This window comes from Lutra lutra, chromosome 11, assembly GCF_902655055.1.
Source record: "Lutra lutra chromosome 11, mLutLut1.2, whole genome shotgun sequence".
In the NCBI taxonomy this organism is placed as follows: Eukaryota; Metazoa; Chordata; class Mammalia; order Carnivora; family Mustelidae; genus Lutra; species Lutra lutra.
Genome location: NC_062288.1, coordinates 87,501,122 through 87,520,543, shown reverse-complemented (window position 1 = coordinate 87,520,543; position 19,422 = coordinate 87,501,122). Strand labels below are relative to the sequence as shown.

At 35.4% G+C, this 19,422-nt stretch overlaps 1 protein-coding gene across 2 annotated transcripts in view; it reads right to left on the bottom strand.

Annotated features, from left to right (window-relative positions):
• The window catches only part of MKLN1 (muskelin 1), a 173,277-nt gene that overhangs the window by 81,490 nt on the left and 72,365 nt on the right, over window positions 1-19,422 (bottom strand). For both annotated transcript variants that reach the window (XM_047694932.1, XM_047694931.1), the window contains exons 6-8: window positions 19,037-19,229; window positions 3,518-3,595; window positions 531-596 (exon numbers count right to left, since the gene is read on the bottom strand). In XM_047694932.1, coding sequence (XP_047550888.1) covers window positions 531-596; window positions 3,518-3,595; window positions 19,037-19,229 — 337 coding nt within the window. The remainder of the gene's footprint in view (window positions 1-530; window positions 597-3,517; window positions 3,596-19,036; window positions 19,230-19,422) is intronic.

Sequence of the window (19,422 nt, the reverse complement as noted above, 5' to 3'; positions counted from 1 at the left end):
TGTAGAACCTAAGTAAAATTTTTTTGTACCAAGATACGGAATAAAGTCTAAAAGGTGAAAAGAAGTAGGTAAAACAAATTATTTATAGGTTTGTGAACAGTGTTGAGCAATTAGTGAATTTATCAACAATTAAGATACTTAATTTGATACTCACTCTTGAAAAATATCTTAATTCTCTTGCAGTAATTCCCACATTATGGCATTAAGATATAAGTGCACTGAAAAATCCAGAGATACTCTACAGTTTACTAAAAAATTCAAACATATATAAACCCGCACACACTCACAAAGAGAAAGGGCTACACATTTCTTTGAGGTTACCTAGTTTCAATTGCGCAGTAGCCTCCCTTCCCTCACGTGTTACCTTGTTTATGCTAAACCTGTGACTAATCTATTTTCTTTGCTACCTGGTTATACGGTTGATAACATTTCACCTCTGCAATGAATGGAAGAAGTATCTTTGTGCTTAGCTGATATTTTAGAATGCATAATTTTTTAAAGTATTGGTTTCCACTGCAAATATTCCTTACCTGTTTGAACATCAATAACCATCTGATGGCCCCCTCTCATTCCTGGTCGGTTATCCTCTCCATCACCTGAAGAAGAAACAAATATGTTTTTTAAAAAGAATAACACAGAATAACTGGAAATCCAGAGTAACTGCATTCATAAGTCTGCAATGAGTGGTAAAACTAACACACATTTATTCTTTCAATATTAAAAGCAAATAAAGACTCAAAAGAAATAATATAACTGTGTTTATAATAATTACCCTGCTCTTTTTTCCAATGCTTTCAGGCTATTAATGCAACAGGAAACTATTTTTAATATATTTATGACCAGTGCCATATCAGCAAGAAGGTAGGATATTCCACAAAAACATAAGACAAAAAACAAATGGCATGACAAAGTGAAGGTGGAAAGCAGTTACAGAATTAGATCTCAGGTCTATATTCCAAGCATACCTAATTATACTTAGTATAATGAGCAGTTTTAAAGTTCATACAACTGGGATGCCTGGGTGACTCAGTTGGTTAAGCATCTGCTTTTGGCTCAGGTCATGATCCCAGGGTCCTGGGATAGAGTCCCATATTGGGCTCCTTGCTCAGCAGGGAACCTGCTTCCCCCTCTCTCTCTGCCTGCCTCTCTGCCTACTTCTGTTCTCTCTTTCTGTCAAATAAATAAATAAAAGATCTTTCAAAACAAAAAACAAAAAGACTAAAAAAAAGTTCATACAACTAAGCTACTGAAAACCAACATGTTATCAAGTTTTTTTTTTTTTTTTTTTTTTTAAGATTTTATTTGTCAGAGAGAGAGGAGAGCGAGCGAGCACAGGCAGACAGAATGGCAGGCAGAAGCAGAGGGAGAAGCAGGCTCCCCGCCAAGCAAGGAGCCCGATGTGGGACTCGATCCCAGGATGCTGGGATCATGACCTGAGCCGAAGGCAGCTGCTTAACCAACTGAGCCACCCAGGCGTCCCTGTTATCAAGTTTTGTATTAATTTATATTATCACGTAACTTACCAACTATTTTGAGTACTGAGTGAGAAGTTTAAGATTTACTTCCTTTTGATTCCTATTTCCGTGGTGGAGCTTAACAGGCAGTTTGAAATATGATCAGGGAAACTTTTAAACTTCTACAGAACTGCTGTTCAACTTGTATTGAATCTTACCTTATACTAAATCTTAATATAAACAAAGATACAACTTCATTTCAATGATTCAACAAATTGCAGGATTCTAATGTCTGTCCTGATATAAAACAGAAAACCTAAGGTTTTATTATTCCCTTATTAACTGAAATACCTTACTTTGGCTAATAATTTTCCATGTCTCAGCTTTCTCCCAGGTAAAACAGGGACCATCCAAGTTTTACTAATTTCACTGGAGTACTATGAAAAATACTGAAATGTCAGTTCTCTCTCTCTCTTTTTTTTTTTTTTAAGATTTATTTATTTATTTGACAGAGATCACAAGTAGGCAGAGCTGCAGGCAGAGAGAGAGGGGGAAGAAGGCTCACCGCTGAGCAGAGAGCCCGATCCCAGGACCCTGGGATCATGACCTGAGCCAAAGGCAGAGGCTTTAACCCACTTAGCCACCCAGGTGCCCCTGAAATGTCAGTTCTTATATAGAGAAAATATCATGCCAAACTGAAACACTCAATCCATTACTACTGTATTCAAAGATTTCTCATTCAGAAGTTCTCCTAAATTCTTTCTCTGTTCCAATATAGTTAAGATTTCACTGCTCGTTATCACTGAAGTTTTATCTTTGTCTTCCTTCTTCCCCCACATTGCCACTTTCAAGAACAGAATAAGAAACTAAAATAAATTTATTGTCAACATATTTGCATTTTATATGCTTAACCCATTAGTTTTCAAATACACAATTATAATCTGTCTACTACAGCATGTGTTTCTCTGACAAAAATTATCTCAAAAATGACTAAGCAGGAGAAATGATGGCTGAATAACAGAAATTATGGAGGTTCATAAGCAATTTTCTCTAGAATATTAATGTTTAACAATATCAGGGAAGACCTTTCTCCCAATTTAAGAGAAGTGCTTAGCAATTTATGAAGACTGTCAGAAAAAAGCTAAACATCCACAGAATTGCCTTCCCTTAATGCAAGTAATTGCACTAAACAATCACTACACTTTCCACTACATTAACATCTGGCAAAGCAATGAATCAAGATCAAGAAGTGACAAAAAGGGGCGCCTGGGTGGCTCAGTGGGTTGACACTGCCTTCAGCTCAGGTCATGATTCCAGGGTCCTGGGATCAAGCCCCGCATCGGGCTCTCTGCTCAGAGGGGAGCCTGCTTCCCCCTCTCTCTACCTGCCTCTCTGCCTACTTGTGATCTCTCTGTCAAATAAATAAATAAAATCTTAAAAAAAAAAGTGACAAATACTTTCCTCTGTATAAAAAAATGGATCAATGGAGAAGACTATGCACTAGATCAGATTTTAAGTTTTGATCAATACCCTCTAAGGTCGACAGCTCAAAGAAGGAAGCATGAGTCCCAGGGTTTAAGGCTCTAAACTCACTGTGGTGCTCAATGTAAATCCCTCAGAGAGTTACCTGTACCAGTATTTATTTTTATCAGGGTTACTACACTAGTTTTCATTTGTATCTGCATAAAAAGTTGCGCAGATTTAGAATAGTATGCTCCATTTCTACTCTCCTCATAAGCCCTGTTCACTTCAGAGAGCAATTCTGCAAAACTGAGGGTTTATCAGGATCACAACTGGCATTACAACACTAAGCCTGTAATTTTACAGTACCTCTATAAAAGCAGTTTATGAGGGTATTCTGTGTAAAAACTGTCCAAAAACAAAAAGGTTTCAAAGAAAAGTTTAATATAGTAAACTAACTCCACCATCTAGTTAAGGAACCTATGTCTTATGTTAAACACTCATGTTTCCCAAACAAAGTACTGTAAAACTTGTGCTACCCTGGGAAAAATGATACTAACCATTAAAGCAAAACCACTCACAATCCAGAAAATAAGACTTACCTTTGGTGCTTTTGGGAATGATTTGACTCCATCGTGGCTTATATTCCTGTTGGCTGATGTACTGATTGAACAAACCATCTGCAAATATCAAATGAGAGACAATTATTTATACCTTAACTGGCTTTCACCTTTTGTTATAGCAAAAAAGACAAAAAAGCCTGTATTAATAAGGGAAATTATTAATATGTCACTAATACACTAATAGCATATTTTCAGAAAATGTATCACTTCAGTTTTCACACTATCTCAAATATATAAAGTATTAGTTGACAAAATCATGTAAACAAATTGTTTTAGTGGCAGCTCATACTAAATTTACTATGTTTTCCCCATTTTTGTCACGACAAATACAAGAAAACTAAAGAAGAAAATGAGTGCCTCCTACTGGGTATTTAAAGATACAAATGTAGTGATCCCAAGTGGTGGGTGCACCTGAATGTTTATAGCAGCAATATCCACAATAGCCAAACTCTGGAAAGAACCTAGATGTTCATCAACAGATGAATAGATAAAGAAGATGTGATATGTGTACACACGTGTACACACACACACACACACACACACACACACACACACACGGAATACTATGCAGCCATAAAAATGAAATTGTGCCATTTGCAACAATGTGAATAGAACTAGAGGGTATTATGCTAAGTGAAATAAGTCAATCAGAGAAAGACAATTATCATATGATTTCTCTGATATGAGGAATTGAGAGGCAGGGCTGGGGGTCATGGGGAGTAGGGAAGGAAAAAATGAAACCAGATGGGATCAGGAGGGAGACAAACCGTAAGAGACTCTTAATCTCATGAAACAAACTGAGGGTTGCTGGGGGGTAAGAGGGGGTAGGAATAAGGTGGCTGGGTTATGCACATTGGGGAGGGTATGTGCTATGGTGAATGCTGTGAGTGTGTAAGCCTGATGATTCACAGACCTGTACCCCTGGGGCAAATAATACATTACATGATAATAAAAAATTTAAAAAAAAACAAGGAAAAAAGAAAACAAGTGCCTAAACAACTTTGATCTTTGGTCTAGGGCCTTATATCTTCAGGAAAAACAAAACTAATTGTTTAAAGTGAAAATTACATTTTGACATAATTTTCTTTGAGTACAAAACTACAGAGATAAAAGTAGCAGTACCAGTATAGTAACATATTTACTGAATACTTACGAAATGTTAAAATTCACTCTTAGTTAAGACAGACTAAATATGACTTAATTAAAAAAAAAAAAACTTTATGAACTAGGTATTACAGATGGGGAAATGCATGTTTAGGGATATTAGGGAATTTAACCAAAATCATGCAGCTCTTAAGTGGTAGGCAGGGACTCGTGTTTCACTCTGCTTTACTTCTGAAATTATTTCATCAATAAATTCGTAATTTACTTCTTAAGAGGAGTTGTTACCCTAGCTGCCATAGTGGTTACAGAGACTGAACTCCCCATATAATACCTATTTCATCCCAAATAATTATCAAGCCCTAATCCCATACCCCTCAACAAAGATTAATTTAGAATGGTGTGGACCCCAATTCTGGCTAATGTAGCCAATATTTCTTTTGCTTCTAAATAAACATGCCAAGAAGAAATCTACTTTTATTCTTCTGGAAATTTTCCTATCTGTATGCAATGTACCTAAGTGCTACAGCCAGTCTGTACAAGTATGAGGATGAAGTCAATTCAATAATGACGACAAAGCAGAGACAGGAGAAACTGGATCACTGAAGTGACCAACCATGAAATCTACCTCTGGACTTGTTATGTTATATAATAACATATTCTTACTTTTTAAACAAGGGTTTCCTTTTACATGAATCCATATAGATTATAATTTATAAAGACAAATTTACTATAAATTCTATCATCTGACCCTGATCTCAATCTGAAAAAAGGTTTTCCCTTCTGCTTCATTTAGTCCCTGAATGTAAATACTTTTCCAAAGAATTTGTAAGTAAAACTGTCTGTTCACCAGGACTTACACACTTGCCACAGACTGTGTAATGTACAGACATCTGCCTAATGTTTCTCTTTTCTGGGTAATTACGAAGCTCAGCTGCAACCATAACCATTAGCTTTCAAGTCTTTTCACTTGGCTTCAACTGAAAACTTCCATCCCATCTACTCCTCTAGTCCTCCTTTAGGACTTAAAAATTTTTGCAATAAGAAAGTTCTAATATTCTTCTTTCCTTCTGAAGTCAGCACTCAGACAGTAGCATTTGTATTTTAATTGTTATAGTAAGGAGAAGAAGTAGATTCTCAACTTATTTTATTAAGAGTGTTTCATAATCTACTCCCCCGTGGGCTTTCCTGATAATTCTTGCTCATCCAGCTCACTCCGACCAATACTCTCCCATTACAAGAACTGGAAAACTTTTTTTTTCAGATAAAATTAACAGGGGTTGCTGTTAATAATGATGATAGTAAAATATGAATCATAAATTTAGAATTCTATAGACATAAAACATGGTAACTGAATTTTATTCAGTTTTAAGACAGACACATAAAAGTTAAATAATCCTTTTAAAAAAACAAACAGAAGACACAATTATTTGATAAAGACAATGATTTTAAAATATGCATTAATTCTACATAATGGCTACCTGAAGAGAAAGAATAAAGTAAAAGCATAAATATACGGAGACAAGTACAAAACTAAGAAAGACAAGGAAACTGCAGACATGAAAAATAGAAAGCAAAAATACAGAAAATTAGAAAAGTCATAAATTTTGTATTTTTTAAACAGTAACCAATTGCCATATTACCTAAATCTCTGATTCTAGTTATAATTAGCAATACAACTTTGATAAGTTCCTTATCTGTAAAACTTGTGTTTAAGAGTTCGACAGGGCCAGAGGTTCCTTCCAAATTCTGGCACACTAAGATTCTACCACTATTATAACCAATATATTTACTGGAATTATGTGTGTCTGGCCAATTTTACTTTATGTTCATCTTAGGTAAGTCTTCATCTCCTCTTTCCCCTTAAGCCTTATAGCACTATTCGGAAAGAGAACTCATAATCCACTGGGGAAAATTCTTTTAAGAGTGATCACATCAACAGTTCTATTCAAATGAAGGACCCCATCCTTGATCTTTCAAGTCCTTCTGAATATTGCAAATAAAATTAAATTCTCTGATTGTTTCTTCAACCAATCGTTCTCTTTCTTTAACCAATCCCACTCTTACTAACCTAAAAAGCTTACAAATACTCTTCCCAACAAAACCTGCATGTTATTTTTCTTTTATCAAACACAACTGTCCTAAGAAAACATAGTGTCAGTAATTTTCAAAGTAAAAAGAACAAACTCCCCAACATTATATAATTTCTGTAAAATAATTTGTAAATGCACACACAGACACACAGGTGGAAAAAAGTAAGACACTGCCATGTGTCAAAAAGTTAAGTGATTTTCTTTGGTTCCCAGGATTAGGATGATTTTTTCATTGGGGGTTTTTTCTTTGTACTTCATTGTTTTCCTAATTTTTTTTTTTTTTTTGCATTGAGTACTATAATTATGAGAAGCCACAAAACAACTAATATATGAATTATTTTCAAACCTCAAAAGATACTTTGTAACAGTTATTGTAACATACTGTGACATAAGCCATTTTCATAGACTTTGTTACCCCTGAAATGTCCATTCTCACAACTCACTAGACACATCCACATTTCTACAATCAGTGCTTTATACGTTAACATTAGCTTGTTTTTAACAAGGACAAAGAGAGCCAAATATGTCCAAAGTTTATTTACAGTCAGGCTTGCAGAGGATATTACTCATAATATTTAAAATACTAGCTACTCCAAATTTAAAATATTAGAAATTATGATAGTCTTATTCTAGGTAGATAAAATTAATCTCCTGAATAATGGACAGTCAATAGCACAACATCAGATATGCTCAGTATAAAATAAAAGCTTAGAGTAGGGGGAAAAAAAAAGGCAGGGAATAGGGGAACTTTCCTAGTCACATGACTGACAGTTCTTCGGAGTCATCTTAATGTTAGTAAGTATCTTACATTAAAACAAACTGCACATAAAACTTCTACTTCCAATAAAGCATATTCCTAGTATATAATGACACCCTAACAAGGCACACGGTTTTGTAGCCAAGCAAACATTTGAAAAAAATTAGGGAATTTTAAAATTTGTCTCCCTCTCTCCCTAACGAATTCCTTTAGTCTTCACAATTCTAAAAGACAACAATTCTCTTGATGTCTCCTCCCCTTCTATGGAGACTCTTAAGAAACATGAAGAAAATTATTCAGATATAGCATTATCAAATCTGGAAATAACCTTTCAAAAAAGATCTTACCATAGAAAAAAGAATTGACTTTTACTGAGTACCAACTATGAGCAAGGCACCACAAAGGTTACACTAATTTACTCCTTAAAATAAACCTATACAATGGTGATTATTAATTACTGCAAAGGTTAAAAAATTAAGGTTCAAAGAAGTTAAGTAACATGCCCAAGGACTCCCAACAAAAATGTATAAAGCTCAATTTCAAAGTCTCAAATCTTTTCAACTCTCCAGACTAAATATAAAGATAGCTTATATATATAATGGATTAACACACATTTAATAGATTAATTTTTTTTTAATCTAAGATAAAACACTGTAACAGACCTGGAAAAATTTACCTAATCAACAATACATGAAAAAAAACAAGAATTTGTTTGGAAAAGAAAACTTGCCATACCAGACCATTCTACTACATATTAAATACAATAGTAAAAGATTAAAACAAAAAGAGTTGAAGAAAATTATTATGTTTCAAGGGAAGCAAGGTAATCTCCTCTTAAATGAAGACCTACTGCTCCTGTGGCTAAAGTTTACTTTTTATGTTTCATTTCTTCTCTAGAATGATGATTTTGCCACCACTCTAGATTACTTACTTACTGAAGCATTTCTGTTGGTTGGAAGTGGAGCAAAAAAGCAATGGCTTTTTCGAGGAGCTAGCTATTCTACCAATAAAACAAAACAAACAAACAAACCAAACCAAACTGAACACCTCCTCTTTTGAAAGAAATCATGGCTTAACGTAAGACAAAAGCTAGAAATCTATAAATTTCAGCCCTCTCACATCCCTCTACACTCCCAACTATCCAACTCTATTATTAGCTTATTGACACTGATTCATGTTATAATATTAAGTCATCTAACACTCCAAACAAAAAATATTATAATGACTTAAAAAATACATATTTGCATTTTACAGAGAAGCATGATAAATTAAAGACAACTCTCATTTAATCTATTCTATTATGCATTATTGTTTCTTGACAGGGAAAGTGGGTTATCAATAAACAGTCCAGATGGATCTGGAGTAGGTTAGATGGCATAGCTATATAATAACCTTCAATGAAATGACATGCTTTAAGAATCTTCTTTATGTCTGCAAAAAGAAAAGTAATAATGCAAATGCTTACTAAGGCTTTGGTAAATAGTAATTCTACATGCTACAGAAAGTTTATTTTTTTAATAGATTTTATTTATTTAATTTTAGAGAGAGAGACAGAGAGAGAGAGAGTGAGTGGCAGGGGGAGGAGCAGAAGGAGAGGGAGAGAATCTCAAGCAGACTCTGTGCTGAGTGTGGAGCCCGGCACAGGGCTTGATCCCATGACTGTGAGATCAAGACCTGAGCTGAAACCAAGAGTCGGCTGCTGAACCAACTGAGCCACCCAGGTATCCTGAAACTTCATTTTTAAACAGAACAAGTTTAATTTCTAGAAATAAAACAGTCATAAGCTTGAAATCCCTAGAAACAATCGATAAAAATGGTACAAAGATTAAAGGAGGATAAGGATTTTTTTCAAAATACACTGCTTTCAGTATCTTGTTTTAATTTAAAGAATTCCCTTTTAAGATCTAAAAATAAATGAAAGTTGACACCTCTGCATCCCAAACTTTTACCATGTTCCCTATATTTCTAATTCTTGAAAGATCCTGCTACTAATAATAAGCCTTTTGTTTTGGTATTCCTACTTGTAGATATTTTACATGATTCAGCAAAAAAATTTAGGCTCTCTGTTGAAATAATGACATTCTCATCTACAAAAATATGACAACACCCATTCTACTGTTTTGAAAATCTCAAAAACAAATAAAAAGTGAGGCATTTAAACATTCCTGTGAACTAAGTATAAAAATTACTTCCATGCTTTAAGAGGAAGTCAGGCAGTTGCTAGTATTTCTTTCTGACAAACATCTACAGCAGGAAATCAGAAGGATCTGATAAAAGTAAAACTATACAAAAGAAATGAAAGTATCACTTAGGAGAAAGCATGCTAAGAGACTGAGTTGCTAACAATTTTCAAACTATTTAAAGTCTCCAGGTCCAACACCACCTCATTTTTCCCCCTATGATTAAGACTATAATAAACACATTTCATACAGTCCTAACTAGGCGCAAGCTGTTCTTGTCTCCAATAGTGAATACCCTCTTAAAAAGCACATTAGAAAAAAATGAAACTTACGAAGTTTTTACCAAGAGAGGAAAAAAAAAATGTTCAAACCTCATCCAAGGTATAAAAAAAAAAAAAGGCATATATAATAGTACTTCAACCCATACCCAAAGTTCTATCACTTCTTTCTTTTTTTTTTTTTTTATTTAAAGATTTCATTTATTTATTTGACAGAGAGACAGCAAGAGAGGGTACATAAGCAGGGGGAGTGGGAGAGGGAGAAGCAGGCTTCCCCCCAAGCAGGAAGCCTGATGTGGGACTCTTGATCCTAGGACCCTGGGATCATGACCCGAGCCAAAGGCAGACGCTGAACGACTGAGCTACCCAGGCGCCCTCTATCACACATTTCTCATCCACAAACTGATGACAGGGGTGCCTGGGTGGCTCAATTAAGTGTTCAACTCTTTATTTTTGCTCCAGTTATGATCTCAGGGTAGTGCAACAGAGCACCCCTCCCAGGCTCTTGGAGCCCGCTTAACATTCTCTCTCTCCCTCTGCCCCCACCCTGCTCCCATGCATACTCACTCTCTCTCTCTCTCTCTCTTTAAAAAAGGAGGAGGAGGAGGAGAAATCCTAAAGTATATATGCTTAAGGCAGAAGAAAAATGATCCTAGATACAAGATCGGGGCACCTGGGTGGCTCAGTCAGTTAAATGTCTGCCTTCTGCTCAGGTCATGATCTCAGGGTCCTGGGATTAAGCCTAATGGCAGGCTCCCTGCTCAGCAGGAAGTCTGCCTGTCCTTCTGCCCCTCCCCCCACCTCATACTCTCAAATAAAGAGTCTTAAAAAAAAAAAAGATACAAGATCAATGATTCAAATATTACTGAAGAACAAAAAGATTAGTACATATTTGGGTAAAATTACTGAACACTGACTGAATACAGTAAGACTAGTAATATTTTATAGGGTCTTTGAATGTGGTATCAAAATAAAGGACAACAATAACTTATGAGTTGGAAGATGACCAGATGGGAGTTGAAAAACCTACTATGTCCTAATAGAGGAAAAGGGGAAAAGCACTGATTAATTTTGTTAAATATATATACTTGCTGTAATTTCTAGACTAATATAGTCTAGATAAACAAAGTATGTTGCTTCCAAACAAAAAGAAAAAACTAAGAAGATTAAAAAGTTTTAAGAGTTAACAACCAAAAAAAGGGACATGACAAAGTATATACAATAAAATGGTAATTATTAAATCTATTTATTTACCACCAATTCAATCATGTAAATGAAATAAATGCTCAAATCAAAAGAAGGCAAATTTTTTTGAACTAAATTTATAGGAGACACTTCTTTAAAAAAAAAAAAGGATACAGAAGGGTTGATAATAAAAGGTAAAAAAAGAAACACTATGCAAATACTTACCAAATGAAAGCTTAATGCAAAACAATTTATACCGTTAAGCAAAAACACTACTAGACTCAGCCACTGCAACTTCTTGCTAGACACGTCTCCAAGGGCAGGGGAAACAAAGGCAAAAATGAACTATTGGGACTTCATCAAGATAAAAGGCTTTTGCACAGCAAAGGAAACAGTTGACAAAACCGAAAGACAACTGATAGAATGGAAGAAGATATTTGCAAATGTCTTATCAGATAAAGGGCTAGTATCCAAAATCTACAAACTCAACACCCCAAAAAAGATAATCCAATCAAGAAATGGGCAGAAGACATGAAAAGACATTTCTCCAAGGAGGACATACAAATGCCCAACAGACACATGAAAAGAAGCTCAATATCACTCAGCACAATGAGATACCACCTCATACCAGTCAGAATGGCTAAAATTAACAAGTCAGGAAACCAAAAATGTTGGCGAGGATGCAGAGAAAGGGGAACCCTCTTACACTGCTGGTAGGAATGCAAGCTAGTTAAAATGCAAGCTACTCTGAAAAACAGTATGGAGGTTCCTTAAAAAGTTGAAAATAGAGCTATCCTACAATCCAGCAGTTGCACTATTGGGTATTTACTCCAAAGATTAAAAATGTAGTGATCCAAAGGGGCACCTTCACCCCAATGTTTATAGCAGCAATGCCCACAATAGGACAATGGCCAAACTATGGAAAGAGCCCAACAGATAAAGATGTGGTGTTTATGTGTGTGTGTGTGGATACTACTCAGCCATCAAAAAATTTGAAAACTTGCCATTTGCAATGACAGGGATGAAACTAGAGGATATTATGCAAGTTAAATAAGTCACTAAGAGGGGCACCTGGGTGGCTCAGTGCGTTAGGGCCTCTGCCTTCGGCTCAGGTCATGATGCCAGGGTCCTGGGATTGAGCCCCGCATCGGGCTCTCCGCTCTGCAGGGAGCCTGCTTCCTCCTCTCTCTCTGCCTGCCTCTCTGCCTAGTTGTGATTTCTCTCTGTCAAATAAATAAAATATTTTTAAAAAAAAGTCACTCAGAGAAAGACAATCATCATGATCTCACTTATATGTGGAATTTAAGAAACAAAACAGAGGATCATAGGGGAAGAGAGGAAAAAATACAAGAAGATGAAATCACAGAGGGAGACAAACCACAAGAGCCTCTTAACTCTAGGAAACAAACTGAGGGTTGTTGGAGGGGTGGGGGCTAACGGGATGATGGACATTAGGGTGGGCACGTGATGTAATGAGCACTGGGTATTATATGAATCGCTGACCTCTATTTTTGAAACTAATGTTAATTAATTAAATTTAAAACAAAAAAAATTAAAAAACACTACCAGAGATAAGACACATTTCATAAATGAGAAAAAATTTAATTCAAAATTAAAGAATTTAAATTGTGTGTATATCTAGACACATGGCTTCAAAATTTATAAAGCAAAATTGCACAAACCCCTAAGAGATGGGCAATTCCAAAATCACAGTGGAAAGAGTTAACATATTTTTCTTAGTACCTAAGAGAATGACAGAAAATATCACTATTGGTAAAGAAAACTTGTGGAACATGGTTGGCAAACTGAACCAATTAGGCATATACAGAAAACCATCCCAATAAATAAAGAATTCATATTCTAAGTATGTATGATATGTTTATAGAAATTAAACAAACTAGACATACAGTAAGTCTCATCAAATTTCAAAGAACTAGAATTCTATTGAATATGTAATCTGACCACCATGCATTCATGCTAGAAATAAGTTAACAATTAACAAAAAAAAAAAAAAAAAAATCTGGAATTTGGATATTTAATTTGGAAATTAAAAACAAAACTACAAAAGAGCCATATTATTTCATAATGAAATTGTTGAACTGGACAAAAATGAAAATACTTCATAGCACAACTAGAAAATAAGTAGAGGGGAATTTGTATCCTTAAATGTATATATGGGAAAATAACAAGTCTGGAAATTAATATGCCAAGCATCCATCTTAGTTACAAAAAGACAGCAACTTAGTTCCAAAGAGAGAAAGAAGACAACTAGAGTAACAGTCCAAGACACTGTAAATAACAGAAAGAATCAACAAACCAGAAATTAGTTTCCTCAAAAGACCAAAAAACTTAATAAATTTCTGGTGACAGTGATAGTGATGGGGGCGGGGGGAGAATTCATAAATGAGAAATAGAAGGAATGAAAAGAGATATTTTAAGAAATCCTGAAAACATTAAACAAGGGGATATCAGGTATATTTTCATTCCCACAAGGTTGAAATTTTAAGTGAAACTGACAAATTGCTCAAAAAGAGGATCTTGTTAAAAACTGAACCAACCAGGGCACCTGGGTGGCTCAGTGGTTAAGCCTCTGCCTTCAGCTCAGGTTATGATCTCGGGGTCCTGGGATCGAGTCCCGCATCGGGCTCTCTGCTCTACAGGGAGCCTGCCAGAGAGCCTGCTTCCTCCTCTCTCTCTCTCTGCTTGCCTCTCTGCCCACTTGTGATCTCTCTGTCAAATAAATAAAATCTTTAAAAAAAAAAAAAAAACTGAACCAACCAAACAACCCTGCATAGTCTTACAACATTTAAATCAGTTGAACTGATAGACAAAAATACTTTCCCCAAGCAATTTCCAAGCACAGATAGCATAATGACAAATTCTACCAAGCATATGAGAAAGAATTCAAATCTTACACATACAGATTATAGAAAGAAAAGGCTAACTCTTCAACACATCATGTGAGATTAGTGTAAGAAGGATACTAAACCTGAAGACAAAGGTAAGATAAAGAAAAATTACAAGGCCAATCTTATGAATGAAAATATAGTTGGAAGAATTCTAACAAAACGTAAGTCCACCTAAATCCAAAACAGACCAAAAAAATAAAGAGATAGATTCATCTGAGAAATGCAAAGTTAAGTATATCTGAATTTTAACATTAGAAAATCAATCACTATGATTTCACGTATTAATAGAATTTAGGAGGAAAAAATGGTATCACAAGAGATAAAAAGTGGTAAAATTCAATGCCCGATTATAACATAAACTCTTAGCAACCGAGTAACCTAATACAGGATCTCCAAAACCCCAGATCAAACAACATACTTCACAATGAAATGTTGAAAGCATCTGTTTTGAGATCATGAACTATATAGGGATATCCACTATCATTATGTCATCTCACCCTTGTACTAAATATCCTGGCCAAAAGATTAAGCACAAGAGAAGAAAATAAAGCATAGGGCTGGTCATTATGCATGCGTATTGTAAACTGAACAGAAATGAAAAACACAGCAAAATTTGTGCTACACAGCTAGCAGTGTTTAAGTCACCAACTAGACCTAACACTTACTGCCCACCTGCTTGTACTCACTAACCTTTGTCTTACATTTTTCCTTAAGCTATTCTTTTCTGTTTAGCTCTTAACCGAGGTAAATGAAACCGGAAAGCACCCCTGAGGTGATGGATACTGCCCTGACAAGACCTCCTGCAGGCCCAGACCACAGAAACCTTTTGAGCTAAACCCTGAACCTACACCTGCACAGGAGCATGGAGTGACCTCTGGAATGAACAACATCTACCTTTACCTCATTATAATACTAAAATCTCCAACCAAGGAGGAGCCTCAGCTTCATTCACATACATACAATGTATGTGTAGGCATGTTTCCTTAAGGCATGTGCGTGATCTTATGCTAGCCTCTACATATGATGACAAGGCTTCCCAACCTAAATATTCATCCTAACCCTAAACAAAAGGAACCCATTCACTCTCTACCAGGGAATCACAGCTCTGAAAGCCATTTCCTGTGATCTCCTTTGCTGCAAATAAAAGTTTTCTTTGTGCAACAACTCAACCTGGTGCAGTTTCTGACTCACCAAGGAGTGAACTCATGTTGGCTCAGTTACAGTTCAAGGGTAACTCTTTAGCACCAAAAGCTTTGTTAGTTAAGAAGGATCTCAAATTAATGGCCTCAGCTTTCATTTTTAAGAAACTAGAAAAAGAAGAGCATATTAAAACTGAACTATGTAGAAAAAAGGGAATAATAAAGGTAGAAATCAATGAAATGGGAGAAAAAGAAACAGAAAGACAAAGAAACCATCACCAATATCAAGAGTAAGATATGACATAAAGATGTCATAAAGATATAAACAACTTTATGCCAATAAATTCACCAATTTAGATGAAATGGGAATATTCCTTATAAGACACAAACTACCAATGCTCACTCAAGAAGATATACAGAATATGAACAGCCCCGTTGCCATTAACAATATTAAATATGCAGTTAAAAACATTGCCACAAAAATAACTCCAATAAGACTTGAGATCTAACTTAAAAAACGAAGAATGCTGAGAGGGAAACAGGCCTGCCACATAATTAACCACCACCACGTAAACCATGGAGTGAGAAGAAATTATAAAAGAGATGAAAGAGAGAAAGGGAGAGAGGATGAGGGAAAGTGAGAAGGAGACAAAGACCTCCAGTTGAAACTTTAGGACCATCTTATTAAACTTTATCCCTTCTTTATCTCATAAAAGCAAACTGTAATTTAAAGAGGAAATAAGATAAACACTGCAAAGGGAAGTTAGGTTTTCTTTGATTATTTCCTGTTCCTAGGTGATTACTTCTGTCCATCATCACTGGATTCTACTTTTTCCTCAGGCACTGTTAGAGAGAAAGTAGCAATAATTGGTCCGGAGGTACTGGACCTGCAATGAAATTAACTATAAATGTAGGGGTGTTTCTAACAAATAGTAAGTCTATTAGAAACACTTTCTCTCAAATATCTCAAATACTCATATTTAAAGAACATACTAAGATACACTAAACGTAAGCTCTTGTTTCCTCCATTTTAAGATGCTTTTGATTCCCTAGACTTTCCTATTTAGCAAACAGGAACTTCTTGCCCTTCTCTGCTATGTTTTTAGTGGAGCAGAAGCCAAAAAGCTCTGCAGTGTTTACTTCCTTATTTGTCCAACAAATCATCATCAGTGAAGTCAGCAGCAAACTGAACAACCCTGGAAGGAATGTTTATTAACTAAACACTGTTCCAAGGCAGTTGAGGAGTACAAAAAAATATGTCTTGGTTCTAATTCAGGAAGAATAACTACCAATTTTCCCCTCAAACTTGAGCCCTTCCTAGAGCCAGAAAGGTAAATTAAGCCCCTATGGTATCAAAGCTGCACACAATCTTAACAGTTTCTCTTAAATGAGTATATTGATAAAGACACAGTTTTTAAATGTAACTGTTTCTAGCTTAGTGATAGCATAGAGTTGCCAAAGGTTTTTGTTGTTCTCACTGAGATCTACCTTAACAAAATATTACACGCCTTAAGATAAAGATTTGAAGCAAAACAAACAAATCAAGAAAATATTTGTGACTTCTTCATCTTTAGGTTACAAAAAATATAGAATTCATTCTTAGAAATGGCATACATAGATTTATACTTTCATTGGTGGTATTTTAATGGCTTGGGAAGATATTAATAATCATATATATTTTATTTATTTATACTCCAAAGTTTACTTTATTTCAAACATAATAATCATTTATTTGTAAGTATCATTACCAATTAAATAAGCAGTAACAATGTACAAGGCTGAGAAGCAGGTTTGTTATTACAAAGCAATGGAGCCAGAAGCAATTCATTTTAAGTTAACTTAAAATTTATAAACTCAAGGAAGGGAGCACTGGTTCCATTTTCTTCAGTTGTAAAATATCCAACCTATCTGATAAATGAGCACATAATAATAATGGATGATAACAGAGATAAGATTAAAATACATGAAAGCAGAGATTAGAGAAAGTCTATTATCCTTTCTTCCTAGTAAAAAAAAAAAAAATGACCAAACTCCATTCCACAAGTTTTATACTGAGCACTCAGCTGTTTTCACTCACAACGCTTCTAATACCAAATGTGTGGGTTTTTTTCTCACACCAGCTATTTTTCCAATTTCCTGACACCAACTGGGTATCCAACAATTCAATTCTGACACTATCTACCTGAAGTTACCATCAGATCCCTGTAAGTTAAAGGGTTCAGTCCCACGAGACTATCCTCACTTCAGATGCCAACCCCGACTCCCAGGCCTATACTTCTTATTTATTACCTACAAATCTGGGGTTCCCACAACTCCCCCTCAGGTTTAGCAACTCATCAGATTGAGTGGGGGGGTGGTATGTGTATGTATGTGTGTGGGTGTGCTTTCTACCTCTTTAGGTACCTCAATGTTTAGGGCCTTTTTCTTTTCTTTTCTCTTTTCTCTTTCGAGTCTCTACTACGTAGGCACAGCTGATTGAAACACCGGTCCCTGGTGATCGGCCTCCATCTCTGACCCCTGTCCCTTCCCTGGCTGGGTGGTGGAGCTGGAAGTTTCAGCCCTCTACACACAGGGTTTGATCTTTCTGGAAATCTGAAGCGATCTAGGGCTCCCAGCCACCTCTCATCTCAGCATACAAAAAAACACTCTTGTCCCTCCACCAAATTCCAAGAGTTTTAGGAGATAAAGACCAAATATTTATTCAAAAACAATTTTTTAAAGATTTATATTCATTTTTTAGAGAAAGGGAGAAAGAGCAAGCACACACGAGCAGGGGTTCCCCACTGAGCAGGGAGCCCAAAGATGATCCTGGGATCATGACCCAAGCCAAAGGCAGACACTTAACCAACTGAGCCACCCAGCCACCCTATTAAAAAAATTTTTTTTAAAGATTTATTTGAGAGAGTACACACCCACACACACACCCATACACGTGTGAGTGGCGCAAGGGGCAGAAAGAGAGGAAGAGAATCTTAAGCAAACTCCCTGCTGAGCAGGGAGCCCGAAGCCAGACTCAATCTCAAGACTCTGAGATCATGACCTGAGCTGAAACCAAGAGCTAGATGCTTAACTGACTGAGCCACCCAGGTGCCCCTATATATTTTTTTCTCTTATACCACAGCACCTATTCTGTTGTCACTGGCAGAGATTATTTTTTAAAAGAATACCATTCTATAAAATAAGAACAGAGACACTTTTTAAAAATTACAAAACATACCAGACCATACCAGACCCTAAATATTCAAATAGATGTCATCCTCCAAAACAATTATCTTTGGAGATTATATCATGTTCTAATATTCACATGTCTTTCAAAACCAGATTATAAACCATTCAAGAAAATTAGCAATTATGTAGCATCTGTATCACACAGATGTTTCCAGTACAAATACCCTCATTCATTATAACTTTCTACTAATAACATTTTTTAACATATCCAACTACCCATTATGCCAAATTATGCCCTTAAAAATGGTAATTTTCTATCAATAAAAATACATAAAGGAATAGGCCTCCAAAGTGGAAGGCAACATTTAAAGCCTTTTTGTAACATTGCTTAGTGCTAGTCAGTGTTAGCGTTCATAGAAGCAAATGTGTGCTTCCATGGTATCCCAAGATGGTAATTTAGATTTAGATATAGTGAGTTCAAATATGTTTCTTTTTTTTTAAGTATCATTATGGACCTATCTTACATAAAAGAAGCACATAATTCAATAAGCTAAAATCTTTATAGAGTAAAAAAAAGGGGAAAAAGTAAACTAATAATTGGCATAAGATTATATTCTTTTCAAAAAACTGTTTCTGTATACACTTGAAATCACCTTAAAAAAACAAAGTTTACATGTTTATAACATACCATTTACAGCTTTTTCAATCAATTCTTCACAAGCATCAAAATCACCCTTTAACACCAGTTTATCATGTAGATCTGTTAACATGGGATGTTCTAGGGCAATCTTGGTTTTTTTTTGTAGCGATTCAAAGGCCTCTGTATAGTTGTGTTGTCTGAAGTGTTTTAGACAAAGGCGAATAGCTTCCTGTTCACGGTACTACTGGAACACAAGAGAAAGTATGAAAAGAAGAGATTTGCTTAGTTATTACTGTAGGCAACAAGAGACAACTAACCTAAAGTGAGCATTTACTATGTGCTAAGCATTATACTATTCATTATTATTATTATTCATTATACTATTCATTATACTATTCGTTATTATTTCCACTTTGAAAGGCAAAGATGAAGCT